Source organism: Canis lupus, chromosome 7, assembly GCF_003254725.2.
Source record: "Canis lupus dingo isolate Sandy chromosome 7, ASM325472v2, whole genome shotgun sequence".
NCBI classification, from domain to species: domain Eukaryota; kingdom Metazoa; phylum Chordata; class Mammalia; order Carnivora; family Canidae; genus Canis; species Canis lupus.
In genome coordinates, this window is record NC_064249.1 from 77,480,030 (window position 1) to 77,498,406 (window position 18,377).

General features: G+C 47.4%; 1 protein-coding gene across 1 annotated transcript; it reads left to right on the forward strand.

Moving 5' to 3' along the window:
* Positions 1-278: 278 nt before the first annotated feature.
* Positions 279-18,150, forward strand: CIDEA (cell death inducing DFFA like effector a). Its single transcript, XM_025429563.3, has 5 exons — positions 279-420; positions 8,739-8,883; positions 9,698-9,844; positions 15,484-15,665; positions 17,549-18,150. The coding sequence occupies exons 1-5, from the start codon at positions 383-385 to the stop codon at positions 17,694-17,696; spliced, it is 660 nt and encodes a 219-aa protein (XP_025285348.1). The 5' UTR covers positions 279-382; the 3' UTR covers positions 17,697-18,150.
* The last annotated feature ends 227 nt before the right edge of the window (positions 18,151-18,377 follow it).

An 18,377-nucleotide genomic window follows, 5' to 3' on the forward strand; every position in this document is an offset into this window, starting at 1 on the left:
TCCCCCGCCCGGGCCTCTCCCCCCATGGCCTGGCTTTGAAAGCGACACATCTACCTTTTCACTGTCAGCACTGCGCAGGCTGGTGATGTCTCCAGTCACCCCGTCTCGGGGAAGCGCGAGGCAAACCTGGGCTCCCAGTGACCATGGGGGGAGGGGGACCCGCGTAGCTGCTGGGGGCCGAGAGTCGCGGGCACCATCCTCTGCAGCGGTCTGGTCTGCGAGGGCCGCTCCCCCAGGGGCCCCGGGCTGCCGAGTTCCCCGCTGGGTGCTGGGCGCTGGGCGCTGGGCGCTGGGCGCTGGGCGGGCCGGCGGGGCGGGGCTGGCGGCGGGGCTTTAAGAGCGCGCGGGCGAGCCGGGCCGAGCCCGCGAGGGGGACCCAGCGATGGAGACCGCCCGGGACTACGCCGGAGCCCTCTTCAGGTGAGTGCGGCGCTGGCCCGGCTCGCGGCCACGCCTGCGCCCCCCGCCCCGCGCCCCGCGCCCCCCGCCCCGCGCCCCGCCAGCGCCGCAGCCTCCGCGCCCCTCGTGCCCCCTGCGCCCCGCATCCCCGAGCGTCCTGCGCCCCGCGTCCCTGTGCCTGGCACCTCCGTGAGCCCCCTCGTCTCCCTCCATCCGGGGTCCGCCGGCACCCCTTGCGCACCCCGACCCGCGGCTCCCCGAGGCCCCGTCCCAGCCCACGCAGCCCCCGGTTACCTCTGGTGCCCACGCCTTGCGCAGCGGGGCCGACCCAGCCGCAGCCCGCCGCGGCCCCTTCCCTCCCCCGCTGGCCGCAGCGCCAGGTGTGGCGCCCCCGAGGCGCACGGGCATCCACGGAGCAGGTGGCAGTGGTGAGAGCGGGAGTGGCTGAATTTCTCGCTGCTGCTCCTGCGGCAGCAGGTGCAGATGAGGGCCTCGTGCTGGGAAAGGCGGGCGGCGCCTCCACGGGGCGCGGGCCAGGGCTTCCAGGGTCCCCGGGATCGACGGGAGCTGGGGCGCCGGGGACACTCCGCGGCTTTGGCAGAGTCCAGGCTTACCCCTAAAGATGAGGGAGGCCTCTGGGCTCCACCGGGAGGGCGGACTGAGCCAAAAGCACCCCTTGGGCTCTGAACGCGCCCGACCCCTGCTTGATGAGCCCACCGAGGCTTCCCAGGGGGTGTTTTGGGGGAAAACGCTCCCCGTCCTCACCGCATTCGAGAACGAGAACGCCACCCTGGGCCCGCAGAGGCCTGTGGAGTCCTCCTCCTTCCTGGGCTTTGCCACCCCCTGGGGGCTGAAGTCACCGCAGCACTTCCTGCCACCCCAACCCAGCTTCCACTCATCTTCCTATCCTGACATACCCAGGCCTGTCTTTGTTGATAAAATATCTCTTGGAAGTAACTTTTAAGTATAGATTTATGGAAGGGCCAGTGCTTCTTTGAAGATCTTCAGAATACTTCAAGAAGGATAGAGGAACCCTTGAGTTCTTTAAAATGCAAGTTTTCAGAGGTGACTAATCCCACGTGTACCACAAGGCAGAGGGGCAAGGGAGGTGAAGGGAAGGGTGGCAGGGGAGAGTCACTTTACAAAACTACTGTGATCTGTAGGCAGCTGCCCTTGCTGTGTGCAGGACTCAGTACTTAGAAAAATAGCTTCCAATACGTGAAGGTCGTCTGACTGAACAGTACTGGCTTTCTCTTTAAAAACAAACAAAAACAGGGTGTTGGGGTGACTGGGTGACGGGCACTGAGTGAGGGGCACTTGACGGGAGGAGCACTGGGTGATATACTATATGTTGGCAAATTGAACTCCAATTAAAAAAACAAAAACAAAAAAAAAAAACAAAAAAAAAATAGAAGTCAAGTGATAGGAACCAGGGAGGATGAGAAACTTGTTTCATGCATCTTCACTAACACATGTGAGCATGAAGGGAAAGCCTTGGGTTTCTTGCTTTTTTGGTTCCTCTCCTCCTCCCCTTATAATCCCGCTCCAGGGGACGACAACTGTTAACAGTCTGGAGTGCAATTCTCAAACATGCAAACACCCCCATTCTGCAACTTTTTGTGAGCCCTGGGGAGGTGGTGGGCTGAGCTTTAAGGACTGGTAAGGAGGCTCTCGGTCCTCCCTGAGACTGCCTGGAGCACCGAGGAGGGAGCAGAGCTTGCAGAATTAAGGCTGACCCTGCCCTTCCACCTGCCCCCGCCCCCAGGATACCAAAATCCAAAATGCATGCATGTGAGGTTTCCACCAGGTCAAGTGTGTGTGGAAGCGACTTGCTTGAAAAATGGTGGCAAATCAAAACCTAAGGAAATGTCTACTTGAAGCCACATTCCCTCTGAGCTTGGCAAACTGAAAGTGAGTGATCGTTGGTTGGGGACACTGTGCAGTTCTTTGAAAAAAAAAAAAAGAAGAAGAAAGAAAGGAATCTACCTGCTTCCCCACTGAACTGGAAGAAAAGCAGTCCATACTACTCCTTGAAGGACAGCCCGTCTCTTCCCTGTCCTTCTTCAGAACCACGTCCAGACTAATGACCCCTGTGAGCCACAGCGAGGTGACAGGTGACGGCCGTGTTTTCTGTCTCCTCGGTGTTCCTTAATTTAACCCAGATGACCCCAACGCTGTCTTTCATCAGTAGATAACTGCATTTTGCCAAAGAAATAAGTCAATTCACATTCACATCTTTTTTTAAAGTCAGCAGTTCTGAAGTCTTAAACTGGTCCTTGGTTTGTTAATGGCCTGTGATCCCTGCTCATGGTGAGAGCAGCCTGAGGTCTCTCAGCCGAGCTCTGGAGGTCAAGGATGTCCTCGCCAGTGCGTGTGGCCACAGACAAAGCTGCTCAGTCTGTGTCTGTCGGTGAGAGCATGCCCACCGACCTTGAAGTTGCTACAGAGCTGATAGACCTTACGCTGTGTGCAAACATCGCTGCTTTTGTTGCTATTTCGTACATCTTCCCTTTCCCTGACCAAGGAACTCTATGTCCTGTCAGCTGGCATCTCAGAACACATTTTGCCACCTACCACCTTCTTATTAGTGACATAAGCAACGGAGTGCATTTTCTACAAGTGAATCTCCCAGGTTATTGAGGCTTCCTCCTTCCAGGGCCTATTTGAATGATATACCATGGTCTATTTCAAAGTGTCCAAAGACTTCATGGTCCTACACTGAATCCTCTTACTACATCAAGCATTTCGATAGGGTGGCCAAGGCCTAGATTGGAGCCGGCAGCAGTCCCTGTGGGGTAGTGGTGCCCCATATGAGTAGCCCATAAGCCCATAACGAGGCTCTGGAGCTGCTGGGGAGCAGGAAACATCACTAAGGCCGACACTCCTCCAGCTGCTGCCATTGAGTTAGACCCTCACACTGTGCCTACCACTCACCCAGATCCAGCCAGGCCTGATGACTGCTTTTCAGTTCTATTTCTCTGCACTGCTGGGTTTGACATTATCACTTCCCTCCCTAATGTCCTTGTCATCACCAGGCTTTGGAGGTAGTGCTCAGTTGACTTGTCCTACCTGCTTCTGCACTTGCTTACTCTTGTGTGGTTCCTCCTTTCCACCTAACAAGAAAATGTGGGGCCACTCAGACACTGAAACATTCATTTCACTCCGGATCTTCCCTGGGCAGGCGCTTAGACGACCTTACAGAGCCACCTCATCATTGCTGACCCCAAAATGTTTCTCTGGGGAAGACTTTGTTCCCAGGCCTATCCGATTCCTCCTTATTCCACTTTTGGAATAAATATCAGTCCCTCAGATGGCATAAAAACTTGTTTGTTTGTTGTTTTTTTGTTTGTTTGTTTTTTAATGCCCTGTGGCAGCTAGCTTCATTTTCCTGGAGCAAAAAGCCATGTATGGCTTTATTTGCCACATGTTTATTAGTTGAGACTCCTCAGTTCCCTCTGGGAAAAATACAAAGATTTCTCTGTTTTCCTCACTTCTGGGAGATATGCCCCTTCCCAGTTTTTAAGAATGTTCTATGAAGCCTGACTTCTCTTTTTGTCTTGATTTCCCTGAAACAATCTGCTTCCTCGAACACCCTGTTTCCTGGTTTTTCTTTTCCTTTTAGTGAGCTGTTTCCTTCCTGCTTCATATGCTTGTCTGCACTTTCCCAGGGATTAGAGGGTGACTCATGTGTGATGGATCTAATCCAAAGCTTTTCAGAGCTCCTCTCTCAACTCTGACATATTAAAATATTGAGGGGAGACTGGCAACAGGTGTTAGGCATCATACTGATGGCCAGTGACATAAATCATCCTATTAAGAGGATCAGGAGTGAATTGGATCGATATTGTTTTGCTCATTAGCTAGCTAGTTAATCCTGCTGTTCCTTTAGTAAATACTCCTATAGTAATTGTTAAGTTGGCTTAGTGTATATAAAATTTCATTTAACCCCTTTTTATGTTATCCATAAAAGCCTCAATTTTATATAAAATAAAATCATCAAATCCCTTATCTTGTTCCTTAAGAGGAGTGGCAGGATTTAATTTTCATGTCTTCAAGGATTTTTTTAGTTGTGCTCCATAAGCCTGTTCTCCAACAATGATCCAGTTCCCAGTTAGGAAACGGAACGGGTACGGAGAACAATGGACTGTATATCCTTTTTTCTTGAGGATGGCTATCTTGAGGGCAGCATGGAGAGGGAGGACCAGAAGTGGCTGCCAGCACTTATCTTGTCCGAAGTTAAAGGACCATAAGGATTTTGTATAATCAACTATACTGGGTGACTGGAGCACTGGTGCTTACTAAGACGTGCTTGTTTGCATCCAATGAGGAGGTGTAAGACCACAACTAACTAGGTCAAAGCTGTTCGTGCCTACAAGGTGTGCCTTTGGCCTCTAGCACCTGGACCTGAGGTTCCAGGACGTGAACTTTGTTCTCCCATTTCTCTGATCTTGTCCTAGCCAGTCTTTTACTTGGTGAATAAATTGCATGCCAACAGCAGGCTAGGTGCTATGGGGAAGTCAGAAAATGTACAGAGAGATCCTGGCCCCAGTGAGTACAGATTCTAGAAGGACTCATGGACAATGGCAATGAGTTCCTGCTTTGTGGGAAGAAGAGGGGCCCTTGCTGGTGAGGGTCCAGGGTGGCCTCATGCCATCAGCGGGTTTTCACCTTGTAGGGCAGACGTGGTGGTACAAAAATGGGAGCTGGATTCAGACCCCTATTCTAGCACTTGTTAACTCTGACCTTATTCGTTTCTTAACCTCCTGAGCCTCACTTTTCCTCATCTAGCAAGTCTGCTTTGTCAAGTTGGTAAGTAATGTGCTAATGTGCACAGTTGTCTGGCATTGGGTGGAGCTAGGATCTTTCTCTCCTCCTCAGAGGGACTTCGCCAGGGAGGAGGTTTCAGGTGCCACGAACAGGTTGCCAACAGAGCCTGCTCCTACATGTAAAGCAGAATATGGAAAGTCCTCCCTCCCCCGTCCACCAGATCCCCAGAGGTGGAACAGTGGGTGGGTTTTCTGCAGCGTCAGCTCAGCAGAACGTGGGCATCTTGTTCATTGGTTTGTGTAACCGAGGAACCTGGTGTAACTTCTTGCAATCAAGGCAAAAGTTCAGAGGCTGTCTGCCAGCCCCATACTGTGTTGGTTCAAGGCTTGGATTCCCTCGATGGGTCTCGGCTCAGTCCAATGGGGCGTCTGCATCCGAAGCCAGTGACCTGGTGCAGCCCCCTTGCCGTTGCCTCACCAGGAACACATAATGCGTGCACTCTGCTGGCAGAAGGGGAAGGGGCTGTCTTTTCCTTCCTAACCGACAGACCTTGAGAAACCATTTTGAGCCTCAGTTTTCCCATTCGAGAAATGGAGTGATGCTTTCCCTGTAAAGTTCCAATGATCATGAGTTAATATGTTAGGAGCTAGCACAAGCTGGCCAAGGTGAGTGTTCAGACGTGAGCAGGTGGGAGGCACTAATGTGAAGCTGGCTGAACACACTTTAGACCAGATCCATGCTAACAACCTGGGTCTGATTCCTAGGATGCCAGTTTGTAGCTGGGGCATAGGGACGCTCATTCTTATAGAAACCTTCCTGAAACTGGCCTCTCATGCTATGAGCATGAACTTAATCTGAAAATTTTTTTTAAGATTTTTTATTTATTTATGAGAGAGACACACACACATACATACACAGAGGCAGAGACACAGGCAGAGGGAGAAGCAGGCTCCCTGCAGGGAGCCTGATGTGGGACTTGATCCCGGGTCTCCAGGATCAGGCCCTGGGCTGATGGCAGCGCTAAACCACTGAACCACCAGGCTGCCCTAAGCTGACAGTTTTTGAGAGCTGGTTTATTCCTATACTATCAGTTTTTCATATAGAAAACTACTTGGCAAATCATTAAATTTTCACTATGTCCATTTGTAGAGCTTCAAGTTAGACCACATACTATTTAAAACATATATGCCTAGTGCTAGTCTAGGCATTATGGGAGATAGAACAAAGAAGCCTTGTCCACAAGGAAATTCCAATCTGCTTGGGAAAATAAAACATAGACAAATAAATGACAATATATGCGTATGTATGTGTGTGTGTACAGATATCTATAAAATACTAAATCCAAGGTGATAGGCATTCCCAAAAAGTCCAGAAGTCCAGCAGCCCAGGTAGCTCAGCTGTTTAGCGCCACCTTCAGTCCAGGGCGTGATCCTGGAGACTACATGGAGCCTGCTTCTTCCTCTGCCTGTCTCTCTTTCTGTCATAATAAATAAAAAAATAAATAAATAAATAAATAAATAAATAAATAAATAAATAAATATAAAATAAATAAATAAAATCTTTTTTAAAATTATTTTTAAAAAGTACAGAAGTCTCTAGAATGTTAGCCTTCATAGGGCAAATCTAGACAAGCTACTATAAGCATCAGTGATGTCCTCATTCTGTATCTTCGACAAGGTTGCCCTAAAAATAAAGCCCTTTGTTTCATTCTCCTGAATGTCACTGTACAATTATTTGTCCAAATTGTCAACAATTGTTTGAACACCTGAAATTGTTAGGCACCATTCAGGTGAAGGGAGAGTGCAGCTTGCTATTCCCGCAGGGGCTGGGGGATTAAATGAGGTCACATGTCATTTATCACAGCACCTGACACGAAGCAAGAGCCCCCTGAAATGCTGCTAACTTATGTTTATGTTCTTTTAAATAATTTCTATGTGGGTTAATTCCTAAATGTAAAACAGCCCCCAGTCCTAGATGCAAACTATATGTTCCTAGACTGGTCTCCAGAGAGACTGAAGCCCTGCCTAGTGCTACTGACAAGGTGCATCTGTTGCCACTCATGGAGTTATTTTTAAGTAACTTCTTGTATGTTTGTTTAAAAGCATATGGTAGTATGTCAAAGGTGGCTTTGCATTTCTTTAATTGCTATCAAAAGCCTCATATGTTCCCCAGTATGTAAACTTGTGTTACTCTTTAGTGTGTGGCATCTAGATAACCTTTATGAAGCCAAGAAGAAAGAGGTACTTGGGTCATAATCCCAGCTCTGGCTCTTACCGTCTGTGGGGCAGCTTTCTGGCCTGATTTCCCTCATCTGTAAATTGAGAAAAACAGGACTATGTTACAGAGTTTCCTAAGGATGAAGTGAATTAATATTTACGAAACAAACTAAATGTTTGTTGGGGCTGCTGGCTGGCTCAGTCAGTGGAGCCTACAACTCTTGATCTTGGGGTTTTAGGTTCGAGTCCCTCAATGGGCATAGAGGTTACTTAAAATTAAGATCTTTAAAAACAGGGCAGCCCTGGTGGTGCAGCGGTTTAGCGCCGCCTGCAGCCCGGGGTGTGATCCTGGAGACCCGGGATCGAGCCTGCTTCTCCCTCTGCCTGTGTCTCTGCCTCTCTCTCTCTCGCTCTCTCTAAATGAATAAATAAATAAATCTTAAAAAAAAAATCTTTAAAAACAAAAGTGTTAAATAACTACTAAAGGTGTAAGCTTCTCATTTATCCCATATATATAAAATGTTACATAAACAGTATTTGTGTGTGTGTGTGTGCACGCGCGTGCGTGTAGTATTTGCAAAGTAAAATTTGATAATCAAGGATTAGAGATCCTTTTCCTCAGGAAAACTGTCTTGATTTAGTTTTGTTATTTAACTCCTCCATGTTTTTTAATATGTAAATTTTTGAATGAATTCTTTGTTAAATGTGGAACTTACTCCAGTGTCACGTGACATATGGCCCAGAGTTCTTTTCCTTCTTGTTGTTCCAACCACAATTATTATAGTGTTCTGTTGTTTCTCATTTATGCTAAGTTAATTTTTAAAAATTAGTTTATTTCTCTAGTGACCAATATCTGGTTTTTCAATTCTTGGCTTAGTCTTGCTGTACAGTATGTAACTTTTGTGTGTGTGCATCTAATTCTCTAACTCTGCTTGGCCACTTCCTGGCCTCTGGAAATCTTTTTCTTTCTTTTTTCTTTTTTTCTTTTAAGATCTCAGCTGTAAAAGCCACGTTTGCAGAATAGAATTCTTATTTCTTATTTGAGTGTGATACCTTACCACTTATTTCTCACGCAGTTACTATGAGGACTTTGAATGTTCTGGTAAAATAGGTGTGATAATGCTTGTGCTTTTAATTTATATATAGTACTTGTTTGTCTTTTGGGTACCAGGAGGTATATGTATATATACATATATATGTATATATAAAATTTTCAGTAATCCCCAACTATGGATTTTTTCTTTCAGATGCAAATATTAAAATTGTCTTAATTTTGTGTACTTCCAATCTCTCTTCAAAGACTCTTTTTGAAGATAACATCCAAGATATCTTTTTACTTTTCTCCTCCATTTCCAGGCCCCTGACATTTATGGGATCACAGACCAAGAGAGTCCTACTAACTCCCCTCAAGCACTCGGCTCGCCCCTTCCGGGTCTCCAACCATGACAGAAGCAGCCGTCGAGGGGTGATGGCTGACAGTCTGAAGGAGCTTCTCAGCAAGGTGCCAGGAGCCACAGCACCTCCCCTACTGCCCGCGGGAGGGCCCCGAACCACACACAGGGCTTGGGGCTTGGGTACTAGGCCAGTCCAGAGATAAATGTCACTCTTGTGGCCTCAGAGAGTCAGAGGGGAGAAGAGAATGAAAGGGAACTTTATCGCATCTCTCCTTGAACCATGAAAGATTTAGCTGCAGAAGCAAAGGCCTTGAAAACTGTCATCAGCTGACAATGTAGCCTTTCTTCTTTAACAAGGGAGGATACGGGGAAGCAGCAGGCTTTGGAAATCTGTTTTCAGTTATAAAGCTCAGGGAAGAATAGTCTTGAATCTGAAACAGTGTCCTAGATCACCAAATAAGGAAGAATCACAGACTCTCTAGAGTCTGGAGTTGGGTTATGAATGCATAACCCAGACCAAGACACCCATGGAAATAAGAAATGAGCATCCAACATGCAGATCCCAAAGCAAGAGAGATGTTCAAATATGTGGCATGAGACTACGGCTCTTTAAATATCATATTGCTGCGTTATTCATTTTATTTGTCAAAATAAGTAATTTTAGAAACTGTAAATATTACCTGATGTCTTCATTTGTCTCATGCCACTGAAGCCTCTGAAGAAAATAAATCCATTAAAAATCTTAACTTCTCTTTTTCTAAGCAAAGGCTGAGTCATAGACACCTGTTAAGTAGATCTCTACTGTTAAAATTTTAGCAGCTTCAGACAGTACTTCTGAAGCCATAACTTAATCAGTAGCTTTGAGTGGTCAGAGCAGAGTGTCCTGCTTTGTTCTATGTCTCCGATGTGTTGCCCACCTAGACCCTGGAGGCCTTAGTTATCACCAGCGGACTGGTCACTCTGGTGTTGGAGGAAGATGGCACTGTGGTGGATACGGAAGATTTCTTTCAGACCTTAGGAGACAACACACATTTCATGATCTTGGAGGAAGGGCAGAAGTGGACACCGGTAAGCAAAAACACATATCCAAGCAGCTACGGGGTAGACTTTTTACCCACAAAAGAGCGTTTCCCACTTTGGTGTTGACTTGCCCTCTTTCTAGATACGTACTTTGTATTCACCTGATAACCGAATCTGCTACCCTCAACAGGTTGCTTAAAAGTATTTCTAGGTAATTAAGCATCTTAGTGAGCCTGGGCTATATGATTTACAGCAAATAGTTCTTTTCTTAGAACTTAAATTCAATTAATTCACATATAGTGTATTATTAGTTTCAGAGGTAGAGGTCAGTGGTTCATCTGTTGTATAACACCCAGTGCTCATCACATCACGTGCCTTCCTTGATGGCTATCCCCCAGTTACCCCATCCCTCCCCCCACCTCCTCTCCAGTGACCCTCAGTTTGTTTCCTATGATTAATGGTTTGTCTCCTTCACTGATTTGTCTTGTTTTACTTTCCCCTCCCTTCCCCTATGATCCTCTGTTTTGTTTCTTAAATTCTACATATGAATGAGGTCACATAATTGTTTTTCCCTGACTTAGTTCGCTTAGCATAATACCATCTAGTTCTATCCATGTCTTTGCAAATGGCAAGAATTCTTTTTTCTTTTTTTTTTTTTCTTTCTTTTTTTTTTTTTTTATGGCTGAGAAGGATTCCATGGTATATATCCACTAAGATACATCTTCTTTATCATTCATCTGTTCATGGACATCTGGGCTCTTTCCACAGTTTGGCTATTGTGGGCACTGATGCTATAAACATTGAGGTGCAGGTATCCCTTCGGATCATTACATTTGTGTCTTTAGGGTAAGTAGGGTAGTTCTATTTTCAACTTTTTGAGGAACTTCCATACTTTTTTCTAGAATGGCTATACTAGCTTTGGAGAAAATAATTCTGAGGAACAGATTTAGGCCAGTAACTAGCTACAGATCCTGTTAAAGCACGCAGATATGACCTGGTGACCCTTCACTGTCTCTGTCCTGAGGAGGTCAGCAAGCTAACATAGCCAGTGATATTAAGTAGGGGTATCTGTATGACTGAAGAGTGATCTCAAAGGTACAGAGATTGAATAAAGGTTTCTATATCCAGGAAAACTATGGAGTATATATATCTTGGATCCCACCATAAAACACCTAAAAGCATAAAGCAACACATTAAAACTGATTTTATATGCCTAACTGACCTTCAAGAAAGGAAATTCCTCAGAGGCCAAAACTTTATGGAAGCCAGAATCTGGAGAAGTAGATTACCTGTGAGCATCTCACCTGTGGCCATCCACTCACCTCAGTGACTAAGTGCCACAGTCTTGACAGGTGCTGGCAGGACAGGAGACAAAGTCTTGGGCTGATACAAGGTAAGGGGCCAGATTAGAGATGCCCACACAAAGCAGAGAATCCTAAAGGTGTCTCCTAAGAATCTGTGGCCACAAGCTGCTCTCATGACGTTTTCAGGACTTTTGATTCCAAAAACATCCAAGCTGAGAGTTTAGTTTCCAGAGCCCTGGAGAGGGAAGCATCAATGGAAAGAGTTTATTCACTGAGTTCTCTTTACTCAACTGGTCCCTCTGTGACCCTCCCATTGACCTGGTGTTGATTGTATCCCCATGTAACCAGTAGTTGATTGTATCCCCATGTAACCAGGCTCAGAATGAGCCTTGATCTAGGTGCCAAAGAGTTTCCATTCCTAAAGTTCCAACAAATATGAATTCACAATCAAATCATAGGATGTAAGGACTTAAGGCACTGTATGTGAGATGAAGCAGAAATAATGAAATCAGACCTCCAAAGACTTCAGATGTTGGAGTCATCAGATACAAAGTATAAAATAAGTGTATTTAAAATGTCCAAAGAAATCTAAAAGGTAATCAAAAGTAAAAAGGAACAGGAGGTAATCAGAAAGGACAAAGTAGACTTGAAAGAATCAAATAAAATTTCTGGAAATGAAAAATATAACAAAGTAAGTGGAGATAGACAGCACTTAAGATATGTCTCAAGAAGTTTCCATGATGTGTAGCACAAGATGGTAGAGGTAGAAACCATGAAGGAAGTTGGAGACCTGACTGAGAAGGTCTAATACATGTTGGACATCCTTAGGGTGTTGTGTTTTTTTTTTTTAACAGGAAAATGCATAAACCATTTTTACTGATAAATTCCACTCTATTAAGAATTTTGTTTGTCAAAAGATAACAAAAAGTATGTAAAACAATAAACCACAAGTGGGTAGAAGGTGTTTTCAACATAGTCCAACAAAGAATTAGTGTTTGTTAAATTTAGGAGTCTTGCAGAAATCAATTATGGAAACAATGGACAATCTGATTGAAAACTGGACAAAAAAAAAGGGACCGGTATCTGTGGAATGGACAATAAAACACAGGAAAAACTGTTCAACCTCATTGGTGATTAGGAAAACATAAGACCACAAGAAGATAATCTTTTATATCATTAGGTTTGGTATTATTAGGCTTTTCCACTTCTTTCCATTTCTTTTTAAGATATGGAGCAGTGAACTCTTTTACACTCCCACCAGCAGCTGTTTAAAACTGTACCTCTATCCCATAGAACTGAAACACCACCATGACCTGGCAAGTCCTCTCCCAGGCATACACCCAGCGCACAGATACCCAGCCATGTGTTTCTTTGTAAATACACATGGATAAAGACACCAGTGTCTCTTTATTGAATGGGATGCTCTTGAGCTGTGAAGATGCATGGAGTATAGCTATCAGCATCTATATGAATAAATCTCATCAACTCTGTTGAGTGAAAATATCATATTAAGCCATATCCATTAAGCATGTGATCTTCAAACTTTTGACCTCGGAACCCTTTTATACTCTAAAAATTAATGATGACCCCAAATGGCTTTTGTTTATGTGGATTTCAATAGAACCTATAGATATCCATCAACCAGAGGTTCTGAACTGGGGAAAATCTTACCCCTTGAGAGGCATTTGGCAATGTCTAAAGACTTTTTGGTTGCCCAAACCAGGGTGGAAGGGGCAACCTAGGGCTGGACTACTTTTGTTTTGAGAAAGATCTTGTGGAAACAATAACAGCCTTGCAAAGATGCCCACATTGAAATCCCTGGATGTTTTGGGAGTGTTGCTTTACTTGGCGAATGGACCTACCAGGTGGTGGTTAAGTTAAGGATCTCGAGCTGGGGAGATGGTCCTGCATAATCCAGGGACCTGTGTCATCAGGGGTCCCTACAGCGAGACAGGAGAGTCAGAGTGAGGGCCAGAAGCAGGGTAAGAGGAGGGGAGTGGTGAGGAGCCAAGCAATGGGAGCGCCTGCAGAAGCTGGAGAGGGCGAGGGGGCCCCTGTCCTTCCTCGCAGCCTCCGGGAGAAAGCATCCCTGCTTGCTCACGGTGGACTGCCAACCTGTTAGGTCTTAGGTTCTGTTGCTTCAAGCCACTAAATTTGTGGTAGTTCGAAGAGCAACAGGAAACCAGCTCAGAAGGGAAGGGTAGTTTGTGTTTGGTTTTTATAACAGACACTGGGTTAGCGAGGGGAGACTGAGCCGGGGGGGCAGGGCGCCTAGAGGCCATGGGTGTAATAATCCTTCAGGGTGGTGTGTTCAAGGGGGTGGTGGGCCGCCCAGCCCCTACCAGCCTGCCTGATGAGCGAGTGGGGGTGGGTGTCTTCTCTCGACTTAGGCCTTTCAACCAGCTTCCCTCCAGTGGAAATGGGCACCTCGACGCTGATGATAAGACCCTACCCACCTTGTAGGTGTGTCTATCTTTTGAAATCAGCGAGGCCAGCTGTGTTTACCGCCAGCGGGAAGGCCGGCCAGAAATAGCCGCCAGGGGTCGCCCGTCCTCAGCCTGAGCGCCTGGACGCCTGGGTGGGGGAGCCCAACCCTAGAGCCCCCTCCCACCTGGCAGCTAGGCCTTCATTTCTTCCTCCTTAGCCAGCAAGTCAGAGAAACGCATGTGACCAGCGGGTTAGCTTTGTGAGGGCTCGATTTTGACTTAAGACCAAAACTTCAGGAAGACATTTAGGGGGAATAAGGTACAAACTTCTACAGGTCAGAAAGGAGCATGAGGCAGTGAGAAAGAACAGTGGCTGGATTGATTACAGGTAAAACTCTTCTTTTTTGGCAGCCCAGGTGGCTCAGGGGTTTAGCGCTGCCTGCAGCCCAGGGCCTGATCCTGGAGACCTGGGATTGAGTCCTGTGTCGGGCTCCCTGCGGGGAGCCTGCTTCTCCCTCTGCCTGTGTCTCTGCCCCTCTCTCTCTCTCTCTCTCTCTCTCTCCTCTCTGTGTATTCTCATGAATAAATAAATAAAGTCTTGGGAAAAAAAAAAAAAAAAAAAAAAAAAACCTCTTCTTTTCACTCCAGGATCTTTTTTTTTTAAGATTTTATTTATTCATGAGAGACACAGAGCAAGAAGCAGAGACACAGGCAGAGGGAGAAGCAGGCTGCCTGCAGGGAGCCCAATGGGGGACTCCATCCCAGGACCCTGGGGTCACGCCCTGCATGGAAGGCAGATTCTCAACCACTGAGCCACCTAGGTGCCAAGTGTCCCACTCTTAATCTCAGCTCAGGTCTTGATCTCAGGGTAGTGAGTTCAAGTCTCCATTGGGCTCCACACTGGGTATTGAGCCTATTTTTTAAAAAAAATAATGTTTCCTAAACGGGGGACCGTTAATACCCCATAAAGAGGCAGCAGGACCTCTTGTGCATTGAACAATGGGCCACCCCCAGAATCTCTTGTTGCGTATGTCAACATGTGTGGGAGGTAAGCAGGGTGGCTCCAGCAAGAAGGGTCTGGGTACTTTTAGGGGAATTTATGGTTTAACTTCACATATAGTCATTATTGTTATTGATGAATTTAACATTTCTAGCCTCAACTACTCTCAACCCCAGAGGTTCCTGAGACCGTAACACTGTTGGTTGTATACATTTGAATTCTGAATCTACAAGATCTGTGTGAGGAGCAAGCCCTAGGGAGACATTCGTACCTGGCACAGCTTCATTCCCTTGCTTTCGACAAAGCTTTCTGTGGGGAAGATGTTCTAGTGCTCCTTATAAACCTAAGGCTCGACAGAGGTCTCTGGCTTTCTCCTCTGACCTGAAGGCTCAGCTGATATTTCAGGAGGACCTACATGAGGACTATCCTGTGTCCCCAGGAGGTCTGCTTTTTGCCAGGGCAGTGACTAGAAAGCACAGGAAGCCCTGGGAGGTTTTCACCCTTGATGGTGAAGCTGTCTGCCTGGCAGCCTCTTGTGAAATGGAAATACTGCTGCCTGTTCCTCATTAAGCAGACTGTGCTACATTCATGAGATCGCCCATGTCAATCAAGTGACCACGGTGGCTCTGAGTGACTGGGCTGTGTGTGCTCCATACCGTGTGTCAGCAGCACAGCCATCCCGTGAATCCTGGATCCTACAACCCAGGCCCCAGAGCCAAACCGCACTCATCTCAAGTCACTAAACTGAAAGTAGCTTAGGGAAGAATACTTTAAGGGTTTGGACATGCACATTGGAGCATATTGATCTGCTAAAAATATCCCTCAGGCAATTAGCAGCTCTGTCACTAACAGATTTTAGGACAGCAAAGTCAAAACTAGCAAAAACCCAGAATGATAGAATTTGCACGTCCAAGCTGAAGATGCTCCTAAAGTCTCTCCCTCCCCTTATGATTCTAGGGTGCCAACTACACCCCAGCTCGCCAGCAACCAAAGAAGGCAGGAATAGCAAGAGTCACCTTCGACTTGTACAAGCTGACCCCCAAGGATGTCATTGGCTGCCTCAACGTGAAGGCCACCATGTATGAGATGTACTCGGTGTCCTACGACATCCGCTGTACTGGAGTCAAAGCCCTGCTGAGGTAACGGACTTCAGGGCTCAGCTGGGGTCTGGGAGCTGCACGTGGCCCTACCCGGGTGGCCCGTGCCCCGCCTGCTGCTCTGCATGGCCCAGCCCTGCCCTGCCGAGGCCCTGACCTGAGCGGCAGCTGCTGACGTTCACTAACTCGTGTTGTTCTGTAGTAGGTGTATGCCACAGACTTAAGTCAGAAAACAACGTCCTGAGCCAAAATATGGCTTTTTTTCTCCAAGGACCATCAAATACTGAATGGAAACAACTAACGCAAAAATATAGAGAAGAACTGAATTTCTTTTAAAAACTTAGGGCTGTACATTTGAAAGCCTTTATTCTAAGCAATGGCAGCTGGAGTCCCTGCGATTTGGGCCTGCCACATACTGTCACCTGCGGTGGGGGGGGGGGGGGGCAGGCTGGCAGCATGGCCTCCCAGGGCGCCTGTAGAACACAGACCCTAATCCATACCCCGGATCAATCTGAACACGTTCTGTACATTCCCCAGAAATGTTCTGTAGTTGTGACCAGGCTGGACAGCCCACCCCCAAGCCCTGGACCGAGGGGGCCACCTGCAGGCCCTCCCAGCCTTGCCTCTGAGCAGCCAGCTATGTGACCTTTAATGGGGCCGCTTAACCTCTCTGAGCCTCTTTAAATACCTAATTGCCGTGGAGGGAGGGATGGAGGGGGAGACACAGTGACAGGAGGCCTCTGAAGCTAGTCTGAAATGATTGATTGTGGCCCTGACAAAGCGCTGCTCCCCGCACAGCTCCTGCGGGTGGCCCCCCAACCCCTTGCTTCTCAGAGGGCGCTGGTCCCTTCTCTCCATGGCCCAATGAGCACCACTCTGGGCATCCTTGAGCCTAGTGTGGGGCAGGAAATGCTCTGGAAAAGAGACTGGCCTTTTCTGAGGGGGCTGCGGGCCTGGGGATAGAGTCGGCTCCCAGTGGCCTCTGTTTCCTGCTCAGACCCACCAGTTGCCAACTCATAGACAACTGTCCCTGTCCCCGTTTTGAAATCTGGACTCCTGGGAGAGCTTCCTCTTCTTGCTGAGATGGGAGAAAATAGCTTGATTGCTTGATTTTCTAAAGTGAGATAAGAACATTATGTATAATGAAGACAGTAAATCTCCCCCAAAATCCTGCCTCAGCAAAGTCTTTCTCGAGAGGCAGATTTGGCCCTCTTGTCCCTAATTCTTACCCTTTGAGATCTGATGGCACCACAAGCAGCCACACTGAAAGCATCACACCCAGGTGTCACCCGGGGCCAGGACCCCTTCCCACCCTGACCAGTGCCGCTGACCCCCAGGGCCTTTAAAACTGGAATGAAATCCTTTTGCTGTGGACTCCAGAGAGTAAGAATTCAAGTTAAAGCCACTTTTTTCATCTGAAATAACAGGAATGCCAGGCCTAGCCTGAGGGCTTAGATGCCAGGAACAGGCCACAGTTGGGATGTCCCAGCCACCCTAAGCAAACTGAGTCACAGGGTCACTCCTTCAGCCTGGCTTCTCCTTTCATGCCTGACTTGCCTGACTTTAATAACAAGCCCCACACACCCAAAGTGGCCAAAGTAAGCAAGCAGCCAAAGAGCAGGACACACCATGTGCTCTCAAGAGCATGGTGTGCCTACTTCATGCGTCCTAATTACTGAACAACAGGCCACGTTTGAAAGTGGCTCGAGGAAAGGTGGTCCCAGGCTCCTGGATCAGCATCTACACATCTGCCAGCCCTGGCAGGCTGGGGAGCGGGCCCTTAAAGCATCCAATGGGAGCAGTGCCTGCTGGGAGGGCGCGTTGAGGGGGGGGGGGGGTGCTGCTGAGGAATTCGTGCACTGTCTGCCCCCAGGCTGGCCCAGAACTCCCAGCCCAACACTGCCTTTGTCTCCTCTCTGTTGCAGGAGCCTGCTGCGGCTGCTGTCCCACGCCGCCCAGGTGACTGGACAGTTGCTCATCTACACCAGCTCGTACATGCTCCGAGTGCTTGGTGACACGGAAGAGCAGGCTCCTCCCAAGTCCTGCTCCAGACGGGGGTTCACATGCAGATAGGCAAGCTGCAGGGGACCCCTCAGGCTCCTGACCCAAATGTTCCCTCTCAAATGATGATTTTGGAGATATTGCTGTCCTGAACCACATACACTTGTACACTGTGGGTCACTTGTGCTCAGGAGGGTCACCCAAGGGAAAGAAAAGGAATCAATGCACATGAAAGGGAGAGCTGCACAGCGGGATGCCCTGAAGGGGCCTCTGTGGGGGGAGGACTGAACAGCAGGTGTCTTTGGTGGCTTCTGAGCAACACAAACTCGCATGAGGCCATACAGCTCCTCACCTCCTGCAGTAAACTGACCATGAGAGCTACTTTTCACACAGGTAATGCTTCCTTGTGTCTCTTTCATGTTCCAAACAAACAAAACTTCTATATATAAGCAAAACTCAGGGGTGCTCTGCTGATGGATATAATCACTTTTAAGTCTCTGTTAAACTAATGAGCTGCCAAATGTTACTGTGTGGTTGTTTTGTTTTTTTTTTTTTTTTATGTGAGTCCTGAATGACCCCAAAGGGATCCAAAGGGCTTAAGAACCTGAGGTTCTAGAAGTCTTCAACCAATATTTATAGCCTTTAAAACAAAACACATACCCCTGCCCCAAAACTGCTTGAAATTCAGGCCTGATGCATGGCGCTCGTTGCTAATGTGGCTCCGGTTATCAGCTGGGATCCGTGGTTGCGAGT